This window comes from Acanthochromis polyacanthus, chromosome 9 (assembly GCF_021347895.1).
Source record: "Acanthochromis polyacanthus isolate Apoly-LR-REF ecotype Palm Island chromosome 9, KAUST_Apoly_ChrSc, whole genome shotgun sequence".
NCBI lineage: Eukaryota > Metazoa > Chordata > Actinopteri > Pomacentridae > Acanthochromis > Acanthochromis polyacanthus.
In genome coordinates, this window is record NC_067121.1 from 16,606,321 (window position 1) to 16,624,959 (window position 18,639).

The 18,639-nt window shown below is 40.3% G+C and overlaps 1 protein-coding gene across 1 annotated transcript in view; it reads left to right on the plus strand.

Annotated features, from left to right (window-relative positions):
• Nucleotides 1-15,553, plus strand: part of LOC110954532 (guanine nucleotide exchange factor VAV3-like) — a 73,159-nt gene extending 57,606 nt beyond the window's left edge. Inside the window, exons 26-28 of the mRNA XM_051953586.1 lie at nt 7,671-7,724; nt 10,059-10,207; nt 12,683-15,553. Coding sequence (XP_051809546.1) covers nt 7,671-7,724; nt 10,059-10,207; nt 12,683-12,724 — 245 coding nt within the window. The 3' untranslated portion in view covers nt 12,725-15,553. The remainder of the gene's footprint in view (nt 1-7,670; nt 7,725-10,058; nt 10,208-12,682) is intronic.
• The last annotated feature ends 3,086 nt before the right edge of the window (nt 15,554-18,639 follow it).

Genomic DNA, 18,639 nt, shown 5'->3' on the forward strand with positions numbered 1-18,639 from the left:
GAAATGATACAAGGAATAATTGAAACTGGCGGTGTTTCCGAGTCCAATCACTTCCTGCTGCCCTCTACATTTTTAGATGACACGATTACACACCTGTGCTAAATGCAAGGTAATTTTGTTTGTGGGTAGATTTATATTGAATGACCACATTCTATGGTGCCGTGATTTCTGATCATTAATAACTAATACCCAAATGCTGCATTTCTAAAAAAAAACAAAAAAAACCCAAAATGCCACATTTGTGACAATGTCATATGGGGAAGGAACAGCCTTGGTGGAGTACTGCAATCTCTAAGTGCTTTTCCTGTTATGCATGCAATTAGTGTGTCCTTGTGTAGTCTTGATTTGATCCACATTGTGCTTGGATCTAAATAATTAAAAAAAGAAGACAGACAAAACTCTTCAAATTACATTTACAGTCAAGTCAGATCATCTCCACATGTGAGCAAGCATATCTTGTTATATTCTAATTCCATTGTATTCCATGTACATTTGCACACATATCCTTACCCGGTTCCTTGCATGTGAAGAGGGTTAAATTGGTTTAAAGAGAGGCATAGAGTACAAAGGTAAGCTGTGCAGTAAGAGAGACAGAGAGAGAGCTAAAGACAAAAGAGAGAGAGAGAAAGACTGAGTGAGAGAAATATAAAGGAGCCTCGGCAGCTCACCAGGCTTGGCAGAGAGGTCCCAGTTAGGGCCCTGTGCCCCAGGCAAGCACCAGGAGCCTGCTACTCCAAACGTCACACTCCCTCACCCTGCTCAGTACCGAGATGGCTTCACAATTTTCCTGACAGGACATGACATTTCACTTGGGCTGGCTGCAGAAAAATTGTGTGACAGCCGCCTGCTGACACACACCTGAGGGATACCCCTGGTCTAACTGAGGGACCGTCACTGTTTCCACAAAACTGGGAAAAGTTTGCAAATAAGATCTGATGTAAAAGAGCAGGAAGCAGCTGGAGGTAAACTGTCTTAACTTAAAGAGAGATGTGTGTGTAAACAACCACCGCCACTGCAACAGGAGCAGAGGCAAGCAGAGGAACGCTGAAACAAAGTCAAAGTTAGCCCTTTGTGTCTGTCAGGATGTAAAATTCTGCTACATCCTTGTCCCTCTGCCTCCTTTGGCAGCGTCGGTCTCTTAGCACGTCAGGCTTCAAAGTAGCTCTGCAAGAGGTGTGTTTGTGTATTGCTGCCATTCACTGCGCTGCCTTCTCTGAGAAAGCCTTGACAGACCCGTCGTTGCCTCAATGCATTCTGGGATAGGTTATTATTGCCTTAAGTCGTCCACCCCCATAAACAGACTTAGTGTGGGCACCGGCGCTCTCTGTCTGGTAAACAGTCTCTGTAGAAAGACAGATGTCATGCCAAAAAAAAAAAAAAAAACGAGGTTTGAATCTCAAAACAGACACCTCATAGCAAAGAAAATAGAATGCAAGGCTGAGCAAACAATCACAAGATGCAGAACTACTGAAAAGCCATCAAATCTCTGGAGTAATTTGCTTGGAAAAACCCCAGCAAGCATTTTTAATTAAGTCTGACTGAGTGCTTTTCATTGTGCATGTGTGTGAATCCTAGAGCTGGGAAATAATTTGCAATGCAAAAATCTTTTATTGTCTGTCAGGATAATCATTTTGTAGTTAAATATTGATGTTATTGGAATACACAGTTTTGTTATTTCACACTAATGATTATAAGTGAGTCCAATCCAAAACCTCTATAAATGAGATCTGAAAAACTGTTAAACCCATACTGTCTATTACACCAGTTCCACGATAAATCCTGCCTTCGTAAAGAATGTAAAGTTCAGTTGTTGTAACTGTCTTGGCGTATTGGCTCAGCTGTATAAGCATTTTGGAGGATACAGATGTTTTGTTATTTAGTCTACTCACATGGGTGGACAAAATATTAGAAACTCCTTTTTCACATGGCCATTAATGTACACGTACACAACTGTTCAAAAGTTTGGGGTCGCCCAGATAATTTCATGTTTTACATGAAAACTCACACTTTTATTCATGTGCTAACATAATTGCACAAGGGTTTTTGAATCATCAGTTAGCATTTCAACAAGATTAGCTAACACATTGTACCATTAGGCTGCACAGTGGCTTGGTGGTTAGGACTTTCGCCGTGCAGCTAGAAGTTTGCATGCTCTTCCTTTGCGTGTGCGTGTTTTCTCTGGGTACACCCGTAGTTGTGAATGCGGGTGTGATTGTTTGTCTGTATATGTAGCCCTGCGACAGACTGGCGATCTGTCCAGGTTGTCCTCTGCCTTCACCCCAAGTCAGTTGGGAGAGGCTCCAGCACCCCCCACAACCCTAATGAGGGTTGAGCGGTGTCCAGATAATGGATGGATGGAATGTAGCATTAGAACACAGGAGTGATGGTTGCTGGAAATGTTCCTCTGTACCCCTATGTAGATATTCCATTAAAAATCAGCCGTTTCCAGCTAGAATAGTCATTTGCCACATTAGCAGTGGCGAGACTGTATTTCTAATTAATTTGATGTCATCTTCATTGAAAAAAAGCTTTTCTTTCAAAAATAAGGACATTTCTAAGTGACTCCAGACTTTTGAATGATAGATGTAAATATGTGAACTGTACATTTGTATAGCTGTCTGTGTATGCTCTGGTCAGACACTTGACATGTCTTGGCCTTTGCCTGTAGGGGAGAAGAGGATGGCATGGAACCATACTGTTGTGTTGACAGGAGGTGATTTCTCAGCATGAGGGTCTGCTGGCTTTGATAGGATTTCATGTGGAAGCAGAAGTTGATTGCTCTGCAGTGCAGAATCCCAGATGTTCAGCTGTGGCTCACCTGGTCTGAAATTCAAATGGTTGTAATTGCTGATAATTATGTGAATGTGTTGTTTCAAAACCATGGGCAGTACTGAACCAAGATTTTCTTTACACAAATGTCTGCAACAAGTTCCTCAATCAACATAGATTAACAATCTTAAGTGAGAGAGTTTTCCTGCTCATAGCATTTCCAAAGGAAGCTTGTCCCTTGTCTTTTCCATCTTCACAAGATTTTGGAGCATCTTGATAAACATCTTTGATAAACAATAAATAAATGTATTATGCTGCTGGCTAACCAAAGCAAACAGAATAATAATTTTTAAAAAAACACATCTTGAACTGTAAGCACTGTGAGGTAATCCTGGAATTAGAATAGAATAGAATAGAACAGAATAGAATAGAATAGAATAGAATAGAATAGCTTTATTGTCAATGTAGCCGCAAGGAGACACAAGCCAGTGTCTTATTGTGCCGGTCCCAAGCCCGGATAAATACAGAGGGTTTCGTCAGGAAGGGCATCCGACGTAAAACTTTGGCCAAATCAAACATGCGAATAAAATGTATGACTTCCATACCGGATCGGTCGAAGCCCGGGTTAACGACGACCACCATCAGTGCTGTCAACTTACAGGGTGTCGGTGGAAAATGGACGACTGTTGGTCGAAGAAGGAGGGGAGGAAGATGTGTTCATAGGAAGAGAGAGAAGAGGAACACCAAGAGTCTAGGACTGAGAGTAGGGACTTTGAATGTTGGAACTATGACAGGAAAAGGTAGAGAGCTGGTTGACATGATGCAGAGGAGGAAGGTGGACATACTGTGTGTCCAGGAGACCAGGTGGAAAGGTAGTAAAGCTAGAAGTTTAGGAGCAGGGTTCAAGTTGTTCTATCATGGTGTAGATAGGAAGAGAAATGGAGTAGGAGTTATCTTGAAGGAGGAGTTTGTTAGGAATGTCCTGGAGGTAAAAAGAGTGTCAGATCGAGTTATGAGCCTGAAGCTAGAAATTGAAGGTGTGATGTTCAATGTTGTTAGTGGGTATGCTCCACAGGTAGGATGTGAGCTGGAGGAGAAGCAGAAATTCTGGTTGGACCTTGATGAAGTGATGCAGAGCATCCCTAGAAGTGAGAGAGTTGTCATTGGTGCAGACTTCAGTGGACATGTTGGTGCAGGAAACAGAGATGATGAGGAGGTCATGGGCAGGTTTGGTATCCAGGAGAGGAACGCAGAAGGACAGATGGTGGTTGACTTTGCAAAAAGGATGGAAATGGCTGTAGTGAATATTTTCTTCCAGAAGAGGCAAGGAACATAGGGTGACCTATAAGAGTGGAGGTAGGAGCACACAGGTAGACTACATCTTGTGTAGGTGGTGTAATCTGAAGGAGATCAGTGACTGCAAAGTAGTGGTAGGTGAGAGTGTAGCCAGACAGCATAGGATGGTGGTGTGTAGGATGACCCTGGTGGTGAAGAAGATGAAAAGGGCAAAGGCAGAGCAGAGGACCAAATGGTGGAAGCTGAAAAAGGAAGAGTGTTGTATGACTTTCAGGAAAGAGTTGAGACAGGCTTTGGATGGTCAGGAGGTGCTCCCAGATGACTGGACAACTACAACAAATGTGATCAGGGAGACAGGTCGGAGAGTACTTGGTGTGTCATCTGGAAGGAAAGGAGATAAGGAGACTTGGTGGTGGAATGAGGAGGTGCAGGAGTGGATCCAGAGAAAGAGGTTAGCTAAGAAGAAGTGGGACACTGAGAGGACTGAAGAGAGTAGACAGGAGTACAGGGAGATGCAGCGTAAGGTGAAAGTAGAGGTGGCAAAGGCCAAACAAGGGGCTTATCATGACTTGTATTCTAGGTTGGACAGTAAGGAGGGAGAGGCTGATCTGTACAGGTTGGCAAGGCAGAGAGACAGAGATGGGAAGGACGTGCAGCAGGTTAGGGTGATAAAGGATATAAGGATGGAAGTGTGTTGACAGGTGCCAATAGTGTGATGGGAAGATGGAAAGAGTACTTTGAAGAGTTGATGAATGAGGAAAATGAGAGAGAACAAAGAGTAGAAGAGGTGAGTGTTGTGGACCAGGAAGTAGCAAAGATTAGTAAGGATGAAGTGAGGAGGGCATTGAAGAGGATGAAGAGTGGAAAGGCACTTGGTCCTGATGATATACCTGTGGAGGTATGGAAGTGTTTCGGAGAGGTAGTAGAGTTTCTGACTGGGTTGTTCAACAGGATCTTAGATAGTGAGAAGACGCCCGAGGAATGGAGGAGAAGTGTGCTGGTGCCCATCTTTAAGAACAAGGGAGATGTGCAGAGTTGTGGCAACTACAGAGGAATAAAGCTGATGAGCCACATGATGAAGCTATGAGAAAGAGTAGTTGAAGCTAGTTTGGCGAGATTTAGAAGGGATCTTTGTACTTAATCAGACCAACTATGGTTTCGACAACGCCACCTGGGGCTAGCACCCAGGAAATTTAGCTCTGGTGAGTTTCCAGTCACTAGGCCAACTCAGATCACACAAGTTCCATTACACAGGAGGGGTGAGACATGTCCAATTTAGCAATGTTTATTAACAAATTGTCTAAAAAAGAAAATAATGCACACCAGTTAACATATATCAACTAAAAGGAAGAATGGGCAACAACGGAATTAAAACCTGGGCTGGGGCTTACTCTGCGGCAGGACAACCACAAGGGGAGAAGAATCCTCAAAGTAATCACTCGTGACACTGCAAATCATACACACACAAAATCAAACAAAGAAGGGGCCCGTGAAGAAAATACCACCACCAGGGAATAACTGCCACAGTAAGCCACAGCCCCTGTAACAGAAGACAAAGAAAAATTAATAAAACATGCCCAAACTAACCATAACTGGTGTGGAGAAAAGGAACAGAACAATGAATGATGAATTAAATCCAAAGCAGAAAACAAAATACACTCATAAAAGCAAACAACAAAAAACAAACAATTAAACCAACTAGTACAAGAAAACAAGCCAAACTAGCAAAAGAAATGATTAAAGCAATATCTAACTCATCAGTAAAAAAAACAAATCCATTGAACAATTGCAAGAGCCTGTGTCACCAGGCCTCAGCCATCCAAAGTCCAAAGCGAGCTACAAAGACTGCTCCCATACAAGGTTTATTTTATACACAAGCAGAAATGAAGACATGGCATAAGATAAGAAATAGCTCGAGTTACACAAGGGGATGTGCTAAGCTGAAAGAGTGGAAATATACTGACTAGGAGAGCAAGTTATGTGTGTGTGGGTATTTAGTGAAAATTATTATATAAAGACACTATGTACAGTTAGTTAACCCTTTAAGCTTCAGTCAATTCCAGTCGTTTTCAGTACAAAAAATCGCTAATATTCTATTTTTAAATAAAAAAAATTACGAAAAATACAGGGAATATTGGACGCACATTGCGAGGTGCATTTCCTTGAAAACGACCGATTCGTGGATTTTATACCGACTTCAGGACATGTTTTGGACAAAATAGTTTACTGGCTTGTGTTGTCTGGATGTAAAAGGTTGGATTATGGCCGTTTTTTGTGGAATCTTTTTTTCTGTGTGTAATAATGAACCCGGAAATGTGAGTCGCGCTGTGTGCGTTGAAGCCGTGTATAGAGAACGGATGGATGAATATTTGTTTTTGTCGGACAAATGTGTTTTTCTCACCCGCTGTGGTAATCACATCTGAAAGTGGTTTATACCGGCGGATTCATGAGAATCTAAGCTTTCCATCGGCGTATAGTGTTTGTATAATCGTGTTTGCAGCCGTCGGACATTCTTGAAATTCCTATGCAAATTAGTAGGTGTACCGCTGGCGGTACACCTACTACGCACTGAAGCGTAAAGGGTTAATGCCCTAGGGCTTGATTATGATAAATGTATTTACAAGTTCAACTCTAACATGAAGGTAGTTGGTGTGAGAGAAGAGGATGCAGAAGACAGGGTTAGATGGAGGCAATTGATTCGCTGTGGCGACCCCTGAAGGGAAAAGCCGAAAGGAAAAGAAGAAGAAGAAGAATAATAAGAAGAATAGCTTTATTGTCGTCATACATGGGGGCATGACAAAAATATAAATAGCTGCCACTGGACGGTGCACTGATAAGCTAAACTGACAACAATAAATAATAAAATCAAATGTATGTACTAAACAAGACTGTGTTAAGAATTATATCATCTGCAAAGAAGGCAAGATATATATATATACAACATATGGGCAGGAGATTGCACCTAAGTAGCATTAGAGCCATTAAAAGTGACACTGTGCATTGCTGTTTTGAGTTCAGAAGTCTGATGGAACATTGGGGAAAAAGCTTTTTCTCAGCCTGTTTGTCCTGCATTTGAAGAGGCAGTAGCCAAATCAGACAGGATTTTGCATGTGAAATTTCTTGTCATTTCTTGGGAGGGCTCTGGTGTAGCTATGGCATTTCTTGGTGGAGCTATAGACCCATCTAGCCACACTTTAGTGCCCCCTGTGTGCTGTGAACATGGGACACAGCACACAGGGTGCACACATACTGAAACAAGAAAGGCTTTTGTACCAGGGTGCATAGCTCAAAGCACTACAAACAGAATAACAACAATGATAAACAATGAAAATATTACAAATTCAGACATCCGTGTCTACAAGTATGTTATTATGTGTATGTGCCAGTTGAAATGTCAACTTGTCTCACGGTTTCACTGTTTTGCTCTCTTCTCTCACTCCACTCTCCCACCTGTATTTGCTTTTACTTGTGATTTGACTTTGGCAACTTTTCCTCCTTTACCCTCTCATATACTCCCTCTGTCAAACTTGTGTTTACTTTGCTTATGTTCTCTCTTTGCTCCCTCTACGGCCTGAACCCCCATCACTCGCTTCGTTTCTCTGTAGTTCCTCCTGGCGGCTGCAGCTTTGTTCCTCCCTCCTCCTCGCCTTTCTGGTCAGGTACAGGTATAGCTTTTTCTACTCTTTGTTTCTTCCCTGCTTTAAGCCCACATTTCCAGGTTTCCAAAGCAAACTGTCTTGTTTTTTCCTTCTCTATTAAATAATGCAGTCTAATGACACCACTTTTTTTTTGTCCTATTACAGTGACTTTATGAGTTACCATATAGGAAAAAAAAAACATTCATACTAGCATCCTCTTGTAAAAAATCACAGATGTTATGAATTTCTACCAACTTTATATCTCACATTTGGTGAACACAACTTGAAAATTTTAAATATCAGTGGCTGCAATTTTGGCATTTACATTTTGCTAAATCCAACAAGAACATACTCAATTCTGCTAATTGAAAATGATTAATACAAGGGATGGCTCGATTCCACTTTTTCACATCCGATACCGATATCGATACTGCAGCCTTGAGGATCGGCCGATCCGATACCTATATGATTCTTTTTGCCATTCTAAAAGTTGTTAATAATACATGGATGTAATTTGCTTGATACTGAAATCTAAAAACACCATGTTCACTGTACAACAACAGTTCTGGTCCCCTAAAGAACTGCGTTCCGCCACCAGATCTTTTGCCTGTATGCAGTTCCGGACCGTTCCGGCTTACTTTCACCCCTTACAACAACCCACATTTTCCACCACACAAGGTGGCTGGTCATCCAGCAAAATGAACTCGACAATTTTCTCTGTTATATTTTGGCGCTGGAGAAAGTTTTGTACTCTTCTGTAGTGCTTCCTGCAATGATGGTTGCCGCGGTTCACTTTTTTTTTGCACTCGCCTGTAGTCTCCGTACTGCTTTCCATGATGCTTCTGCAGATGCTTTATTAAGTTTGTTGTGTTAAAATGTCCGGTTTTGCTGCCACCCCTTGAGACACTCATTTTGCAAACATTGCACTCAGCTATTTTACTTTTCTCCTCCGTTCGCATATAGTAATTCCACACGGCAGACATGACCAGCTCTGCAGGCTTCTATTCACTCTATTCTCACGTGACGAAAACACGGGCACATGACAACCATGACAACAGCTTGTCTGTGTTACGGCATGTTGCGCAAATTGAACTTCAGTATATGTCAGACAGATTGGGCTTATGGATTGGATCGAACGAGTTCTAATAAAAAAACTCCGATGCTCGATCCAGTCATTTTGGCCTGGATCGAACTCAATATCGATCCAGCGGATCGGATCAAACCATCCCTAATTAATACACTTCTGTTTGTATCCTTTCACCTAATAAACCACGTCAAACACAATAAAAATAGTTCATTTTGGCTTAGTATCCATTAAACGTCATGACTATGTGGGCAGCAATGGTTGCAACCACTCTGACATAGTGATGAAATGCTCCCAAGTCTGAATAATTGGAGTTGTTTCCCTCCATTTTCATTCTGCTTTCATGGGATGAATGCAGAGTCATAGTCGATTATGATTATGTCTGTGTATGCGCTTCTATAATACATGTTTGGGCCTGAACATCTCTCTGTGTATGATGTGCCTCTGTGTGCTGGGGGGAGAAGATGTATTCCTTTCATCCAGCAGATCTTTGCAGTTGTGTCATCTGTATTTTCATAGATAAGCTATACGCACACCTGTGTTCATGTGTGATATGAGCCCTGACCTGCATGTGTAGAAGTAACCTTGGACAGACTGATAAGTGAGGATGCCAAGTTAAGTTTTAATAAGATCAACACGTGACCATGATAAACCATGACCTCCCTTCTTGACTGTGTGCTTGGCCCTACCAGACTTTGCTGTCAGATAGATGTCTCCTCTTTCACCAGTGAACCTGATTGATTCTCTTATGTCTGTGTCTTTATACTTAGCATGACTCAGACCCATGAGTCAAGGCTCTTTGCCGCCTTATCATCCTTATAACATGGTCATAGACACTAACCTGTAGATAACACGTTTGAGAAATGTATTTTACAACACTGTAAACATGGTACAACTTACAACAGCTTAAGAAATTTAATAAAACTGTAGGCTTTTGTATTGAAGGTAGATTTCTTTGTACTTCTTTCTTAAGGCATTTCTATTACAGTAAATGGGCATGAAAATTTGATTTCAATCTGCATCTGTAAACCCTGTCTTTGGATTAGACTCTGATAAAATTGTTTCTGGAGTGTAACTCTGCTTCTATCAGTGCAATCACTCACGGCAGCAATTCTAGACAACTACACTGCCTAGTGGTAGTCAATAGGAGTAGTTAGTAATTTCATTTGCAACCAAAACTCTAAATATTTCACCTCATCACTCTGAATGTCTGTTTATATGTACTGTGTAATTAGGTCCAAACAATAAGATGACGTCTTTCTCTGCCCCAGTCTTTTCTCCCAGGGTGGTGGGTATTGCAGTGGCCCGTTACGACTTCTGCTCCAGAGACACACGGGAGCTCTCTCTGCAGCAGGGAGACATTATCAAAATCTACACCAAGATGTCCAATGGGTGGTGGAAGGGAGAGGTTGACGGCAGGGTAGGTCCATGACATATTTCCATACTGCTCATTGCAACTGAAATAAACTCATCATCAAAAAATACTATACAAATACATCCAGGGTTCAAAATCATTAAGCCTATATCAATGGCAGACCTTTGGAGACACGGAGGTAGAAGTGTTGTCAAACATACACTACCATTCAAAAATTTGGGCAATTTCAATTTCACGTTTCCTGGAAAACTCGTACTTTTATTCACGTGCTAACATAATCGCACAAGGGTTTTCTAATCATCAGTTAGCCTTTCAACACCATTAGCTAACACAATGTAGCATTAGAACACAGGAGTGATGGTTGCTGGAAATGTTCCTCTGTACCCCTATCTAGATATTCAATTAAAAATCAGCTGTTTCCAGCTAGAATAGTCATTTACCACATTAACAATGTCTGGACTGTATTTCTGATTCATTTAATGTTATTTTCATTGAAAAAATGCTTTTCTTTCAAAAATAAGGACATTTCTAAGCAACTCCAAATCTTTGAACTGTCGTGTAAATGGGAGTGTGTGGTGGCGGGAAGCTGGTAAATGACCATGTTTTTAGCTGCTCTTAGCACCTGCTTGGAATAGACTTGGAGCTTCTCACTGCTGATTCAAAGGAATTACTGTATACAGTGCCTATGAAAAGTATATGAGAAGTTTTCATTTTTATTTCGACATTGAATCTTTGTAAATTTCATCTGGCTCTGTATTTGTAAACAAGACTTTACAAATAGAGGCTCTTAAATGCCAAAATCAAAACTTATTTCTCCAATGCAGTGTCAAATATTTGAAAAAAAAAGAAGTACAATAAGTATTTGCATGAATGCTTCCATCCTTCAAAGGGACTCACTCAGTTAAACTTGGGTATAGACAGTTGGTGCAACAAGACACACAATTAGTGAAATGGAGATCAATATGGCACATGCATAAGTCTGCCTAGAACAGGCAATCCTAAAAACCAGAGTGACTGTGAAAAACGAGACTAGTGAGGCAACTAAGACACCAATGGGATGAGATAGGAAAGACGGCTCATACCGTTCATACAACTGTTGCCTGTTCTGCACGAGACAAAGCTTTATGGGACACTGGCAAAGGAAAAGCCACAGTTAAAAAATAAATTTAAAAAAACTCATTAAGTCTTGACTAGAACTCTCAAGAAGAAATGTGGGTGACTCTGAAGTCAGCTCGAAGAAGGGTCTTTGTTGTGATGAGACCAAAATGAGCTTTGTAGCCATCAGACTGGACATTGAGTTTGGCAAACACCGAACACTGCATCTCATCTCAGACACACCATCCCCACTGTGGTGGTGGCATCATCATGATGTGGCAATGCTTCTCAGCAGCAGGCCCTTTATAACTTGTAGAAGTAGAGGGTAAAATGAATGCAGCAAAGTGTAGGGAGATCCTGGAGGACAACCTGATGCAGTCTGCAAGAGAACAGTGACTTGAAAGATTTAAGATAAGAGACAAATTTTACTGATTTTTTACCGAAGCAATTTACATGTTACAGCAATTGTATTCCAGCAAGAGAATTACTCGAAGCATACAAACAAATCTACACAGAAATGACCTCAGATCTCAGTCTAATTGAGAAATTATAGTTGTACTTGAAAAGGACTATTTAGTTTCAATCCCTGCATATCCTGACAGGGCTTGGTTAGTCTTGCAAAGAAGAATGCGGTAAAATATGCAGATGTTCAAGGCTGGATGAGACCTGTCCACACAGAATCAACAATATCATTGTTTCCAAAGGTGCAGCTGCTAAATAATCACTTGAATGGGATGAATGCAATCACTTATTTTGCAGTTCCTGTTTTTTATAATTGACATTACTTTGTAGAACTCCTTTTGCACTTTAACATGAAATAATATTTTTGTAAGTTCTTTACAATAAATCTAAATGAATTTGACCATGATTTAATGTTGATAACTTAAAGGACGGTGAATACTTTTTATCAGTAGTCTATATACTCTGTAGTATGTATGAATGAATGAATTAATGAATGAAAGAATCAATCAATCAATTAGTCAGTCAGTCAGTCAGTCAATCAATCAATGATTTTATTTCAGGTATGTGAGGGAAAAAAAGCCACAAAAACACTTCAGAATATTCAAAACAACAACAAAACAAACAAAACAAGATAAAGCAAAAAATAAAATCCAACATATCCAAAAAGAGTAGGACGAAGCATAAGCTTAGTCACTCCCATCCTTTCTCCATCTCACCCATCAGTCACTCCTCATTCCTATAGTTATAGAAAAGAAATAACATAAATAAACAAATATTAAATGATCAGTGATATACCCGTGTCAAAACCCCTCCTCCCTATACTTTGTGAAAGCCATATTTTTTTGTACTGCTTTTTAAACTGGGTCGTGCTTGGACATTGCTTGAGCCAAACCTGCAATATGTCCAATATTTGTGTGGCTTAGAGCTGCTACCTGAATTGTTCTTTGTGTGGCTGCTTCTCAGGTGGGCTGGTTTCCCTCTACCTATGTGGATGAAGAGGACTGACTTGTTGAGTAACCCCTGTTCAGCATCCATTCAAAGCGAACCACCTCCAGTGAGTGCCATGCTGCTCTGCCACTCTCTGTGCCCTCAGTCAGATGTCTTTGATAAAACCCAGAGACTTGGACATGAGAGGAGGCGGCAGTGCCCTTAAAAACCTTCTCCCGCCCTCTGACAGACTCTCACGCTAAGGAGATGTCAAATCAAAGATTCCAGGAGTGTCACGCCATATCTTGCCTTTCCACCACCCTGTCCGCCCCTGCGGCTCACCAAGAAGTACATGTGCTGCACCCAGATAACCCTCCTCTCTTCCGTCCCACTCACCTTCTCTTATTATTGATGGCTCCATCGGCTGCGGTGAGACTTGCCCTGTCATCGTGTTTCGATACATGGAAGGCTCAGTCACCCAACTGGAACACAGATCCTGCTAACAGTGCACTGTCCAGGTACTCCACCTAATTGCAGTGCAGATGCTGAGGAACTCTGAGTGTTGAGCTGTAACCTTCTTTGGCTGTTGAGACATTTGTGTTCAATTTTGTGTCGTTTGAGTTTTTAAGATTTCAAATTACTGGACAAATATAAACTTTATGATGTTTAAATGCATTTTTGAGACCTCAGTTTGATGCTCTTTGAAAATGATAATTATGAGAATTTTTTTAAACCATCTGAACTCCAAGCAAGTTCCATATTCTTGTCACATTTTATCTCACTGTAGGCTCTTTTTTCACTGCAATATAAAGTCCTGCACTTTTGTGGAGACAACACTGTCATTACAACAAAGAGAGAAATTTTTTTTTTTTTTTTTAAAAAGTTTAATTCCGTTCATTACTTATTTTACAAAAATTAAAAAAAAAAAAAAACTGGAGTCAACATGTCTAGCATTTGTTTAAGTACCCACAGGTGTTACCAAAAATGATGCTATGGTTAATTTACATTTTAAATTAGAAATTTATTGACATAGTTGTCTCCTATCTGTTCTGTGTAAATACAACCTGCAGTTCAGCCAAAATGTCCCAGAATTTTTGTCAAATTATGCTTCTCCGCCTGTGCCAAGAAGTGCAGAATGTTTTTATTTACACAATCTGGTAAGTACAAATGGTTTGTCTTTGTCAAATTTTAAATGACTAATGTAGACTAATATAATTTAATGGGGCACCTCTCTGATATCAGTCTCGTTAATATGAAGTTCCAGAAAGGAATCTGTTAGGTTGGTTTAGCATAAAGACCGGAAACTGGAGGAAACAGCTGCAGTAGCCTCGCTCTGTGCAAAAACATGTGCCTACCAGCAACTCCAGAAGTCTCAAAACACGTGTTTTTTTTTTCTTTTGTTTTTTCAAAAGCAAAAGTGTAAACAAACAATTTGTGACTTTATTGAGGTTTGGGCTATTTTTTGTCTTTCTGGAGTCTCTGCTGGTTTTCTGGCAATGTCACGGTGAAGACAAGGATTAGTGAACTTTAGAGACACTGGTCGGTGGAGTCAGAAGCCACTACATCTAACTGCCATTGCTTCCATTGTTATGTTAAGCTAAGCTAATCAGTCAGCTTCACATTTAGTAGAAGACATGAGGAGTATTAGGACTTCTACCTTCTAATGTAGATATTTTCTTGACAGATATTTTGCTCCATTTAAAAAAAAAAAGAAGTTCACACACCTAGTTTTACAAAATGTCCACAAACACATGCAAAAATGATGAGAGCACTGACATAAGTATTTCCCAAACTCTCCATCTTTGCTACGCATAAAGTGGAATTTTTATAAATTGTCCCCTTAGGAGTTTGAAAAACTCTTTGAGTGACCTAAAATACTGTTTGTGTAAGGATGATAAGACCTAAGCATAGAGGAGAGGATTTGTTGTATGTCTGTATTAGTGTGGACATGTTATGAGTTAGCTATACACTACCATTTAAAAGTTTAGGGTCACTTAGAAATATCCTTTTTTTTGAAAGAAAAACTTATTTTTTCGATGAAGATAACATTATATGAATTAGAAATATAGTCCAGACATTGTTAATGTGATAAATGGCTGTTCTAGCAGGAAACAGCTGATTTTTAATGAAATATCTAAATAGTGGTACAGAGGAACATTTCCAGCAACCATCACTCCTGTGTTCTAATGCTACATTGTGTTAGCTAATGATGTTGAAAGGCTTATTAATAACTAGAAAACCCTTGTGCGATTAAGTTAGCACAGGAATAACAGTGTGAGTTTTTATGGAAAATATGTAATTTTCTGGGTGACCCCAAAATTTTGAACGGTAATGTGTAACTCTTGCTAAGGAAGGCAATAAGTATATTTCCAAAATATAAAACTGTACATATAAAACTACCTTTAAGCCAAAACCCTGAGGCTGGCCTCACAAGACTGAATAAATATGGTGAATCATCAAAAGAAAGACGTATCGCTTTTTGATAACGCCTCATAATGTTCAGTTTATTGGCACCAGAGGAAGTATAAAGCCCATTTCTCATGTTTGACTACAGACATGTGGAGTCATCGAAGACAAAATATATGCACTAAAGGAATTACAAAGCCAAATCAGTTTTAAAGTGCATGTCTGGCGTGGATTGTGAAATTGGAGGTACAGGTCTATGCTTCACTCCTTGATGTTTTGATCATTCACTGTAGAAAGCAAAGAGCTCTTTTACATTCTGTAGATTTTGTGTTTACCTCAACTTTTTTTGGTTTCACAATGAATGATTCAAGGGTGATGTAACAGCTGTTCACTGTAGAGCAAGGTAGCACAAGGGCATTAAGCGATGCAGTTTTCCTTCAAACGGTAACACCCCACTTACCGTGTGTGACATCAATATTTAATAAAAGCATACTCTTTGAATTGTACTGTTGAAATTTGATAGGCTATTTTTCCCTCTTCAGACAAATGCTACATGTTGCAGGAACAAAGGCATTGCAGTTGCATCACAAATCACAGCTGTGTCTGACACGGAGGTGCAGTGGAAACCTGGCAGTGCTCAAAAAATAGCTTAACAAACAGAACACAATAGACAGACACCTGAAAGCAGTTATGTACATGTAAGCATTGCAAACACTGTTATCTTTCCAAATTTCCCTCACTAAAGTGGTGGGACTCTCTCAGCAAATTTTCATCATACAAGCTGTGATTTGCAAAATGATAGAATTTCCTCACATTCATTTTGACAGAACTACCACCATACGTGCAACCCATGCACAAGATATCTGTAGGACTTCCATTTTCATGTGCGGTTTTCAGGAGACAGTATGAATGCTATCTGTTGGGATATGCATGTAAGCATGTTTAACAACCAGCCTTTCTCGCTGATCCTTTGATCCAAACCATAATAACTTGAGCGGAAGAGCTGATCCAAAGTAAAAGAACTTGGGTGTGAGAATCAAATCTTAACAACTGACAGGAGTTATTATTCGTTCATTTCTTGCATGCGTACTCTAGGTGTACACAACTAAACATGATGAAACAGAGGTGTAATTTGTTATACAAAATTAGGTTCAAATGAATTAGAACCAACATGTAATTCCCTTAAGTGAATCTAAACATCATTAACAAAGTGCAGAAGAGGTGTTGGGTTGCTCTATGAGGATTCAAATCCTTTATGATTTTGCAATTGGGAGCATATTATGTCTTTAACAGCAGGTTTCTGTCCTCTGAAAAAACAAACATTAAGCTGTCCTTTAAGAAACACACTCCTGTAAATTACCTGAAATGCATCCAAGAAACATTTCTATTTGTTCATTTAAGTGATTAGCCCTGTTTTTGTAAGTTCACAAATAATAATTAATGACAGTATGTCAAAACTTTATCATTAATAATGTAGAATCCCAAACACAGTACTTCTCACATGACTTAGTGTCTTGATTATCTATTCATCACAGCTTACAGGTCTGCCCCCCCCCCATTTACTGATTTGACAGCGGGACATGCAATGGCACATTTAGTACAATCTAGACATACAGTTATTGTAGATGAGATCTTTAACCGTTGCTCACAAGCCAAAACATTTTTTTATTCAAGAAGTCAAGAGTTGCCTAACTGTCGCTGTGCAACCTCAAAACAATGTACTGCTCTTTTGCAAAATTATTTATCAACCTAAGGTCTTTACTGGCATGCACATGGGGGCATTCAGGAAGACTTTCAAGGCGCCACTACAACAAAGCAGTCAAGGTTCACATCACTGCTTACACTTTGTACTATATGAATGTCTTTTCAGCTTGTAATTAATCGATTCCTTGTGATTAAGATGATCTGTAAGCAGTACATTGTTTGCAGTGCACGGTCTCTAACCATGTTGTTTGCACTGGTTTTGGTTTATTTTTATGCAGTGATCTGATGCTCTGAGCCTACTGTCTTGATCATTGAGACTGCTTCTTCTACTGTTTTATACACTCGTAGTAATTCATTACTGTTTGTTTTGAGACAAAGCTGTCAAATGTGAGATGGTATCTCTACTCTGGAGCCTCACAGTATCAGTTTCTTGTAACGTAAACAGTCCCTCAGGCTTACTTTTCCTCCACTGCTCTGCAGCCTCTCTAATGACCAAATTCAGCAGAGGGAGGGCTCTGCTGCACTTACCCTCCCGTCACAAAGAGGCAGAAAGAATGGCTCCCCTAATACTCTTCCTCTCCTTAATCTGCCTGTTCCTGTCTTAGCCAAAGAGATGAAAGGCGACGAGAGAAGTTGGACAGCAGCCAGAGAGAGAGAGAAATGGGTGTACAAGCTTGCATGGAGTAGATAAAGTATACGTGGACAAAGAGGAGGGTGTGTGTGTGTTTGTAGGTATGTGTGTGTGCATCTGAGAGATGGACAGAAGACTGACAGAGGGAGAGAAGGAGGCTCTGCATCATCTTCATCTGTCTGAATGATCTCCTTAACCCCAGTCTTTTCCAGTCAGCCCCCCTGGATCTCTATATGGGGGTTAAACAGGGATTTAGCAAAACCTGAAGCTGCCCTCAAATATGGTGAGCTCTCAGTTCCTCTTTAAAGAGCTTCACTCTCTGTAAGACTTTATCTGTAAGATTTACATTCAACTGCTGACTTGTGACCATCAACCCCTTTGGAAAATGATAAGACTACAGCTACAGAGGTTTTCTAAATTCAGGCAATGCACAGAGGTAGCAGAAGTAGTAACAAAATCCATAGAAGGAGCTGATATGTACTATTTGATGGCTACAATTACATGACCTAATTGAGGGTCACTCCACCAAAAGCCAAAACATGAAAAACCTATTGATTAAAAGTAGTCAGTCATCTGTGATTCTTCTCCCATGTCTTCTCATTAGTGCCTTTACTGGAATTTTAGTCCGTCCATCCATTATCTTTATACTGCTTAATCCTCATTAGAGTTGCGGGGCTGGAGTCTATCCCAGCTGATTTAGGGTGAAGGCAAGGGACACTCTGGACAGGTCACCAGTCTATCACAGGCCTACACAGAGAGACAAACAGTAACAATCACATTCACACCTATGGACAATTTAGAGTTACCAATTAATCTCGCGTGTTTTTGGACTGTGGAAGGAAGTCAGAATATCTGGAGAAAACCCACACATGCACGGGGAAAACATACAAACTTCACACAAAAAGCTACTGGGAAGGCCAGGATGCAAACTGGGGATCTTCTGGCTGCAAGGCAAAAGTGCTAACCACCATCCACCGTGCAGCCTGGAATATTAATGCGCAATTAAAAAGGTGAGAGTGGCCTCATACGATAAAACAATAACCGTGACTGTTCAAACAGCTTACTGACCCATGTTAGACACGTCTTCTCTTGAAAAATCACAACTGCTTGTTTACTTTCTTACTTTACGTACTTTTACAAACATGTTCGACACAATGGGCCCATACAGATGGGAGAATAACGACTTGAGTGTAAATGTTGGTTGTGGTGGAGTAAAGATGTAGATGTTTTATATGCATCACCTGGAATTATC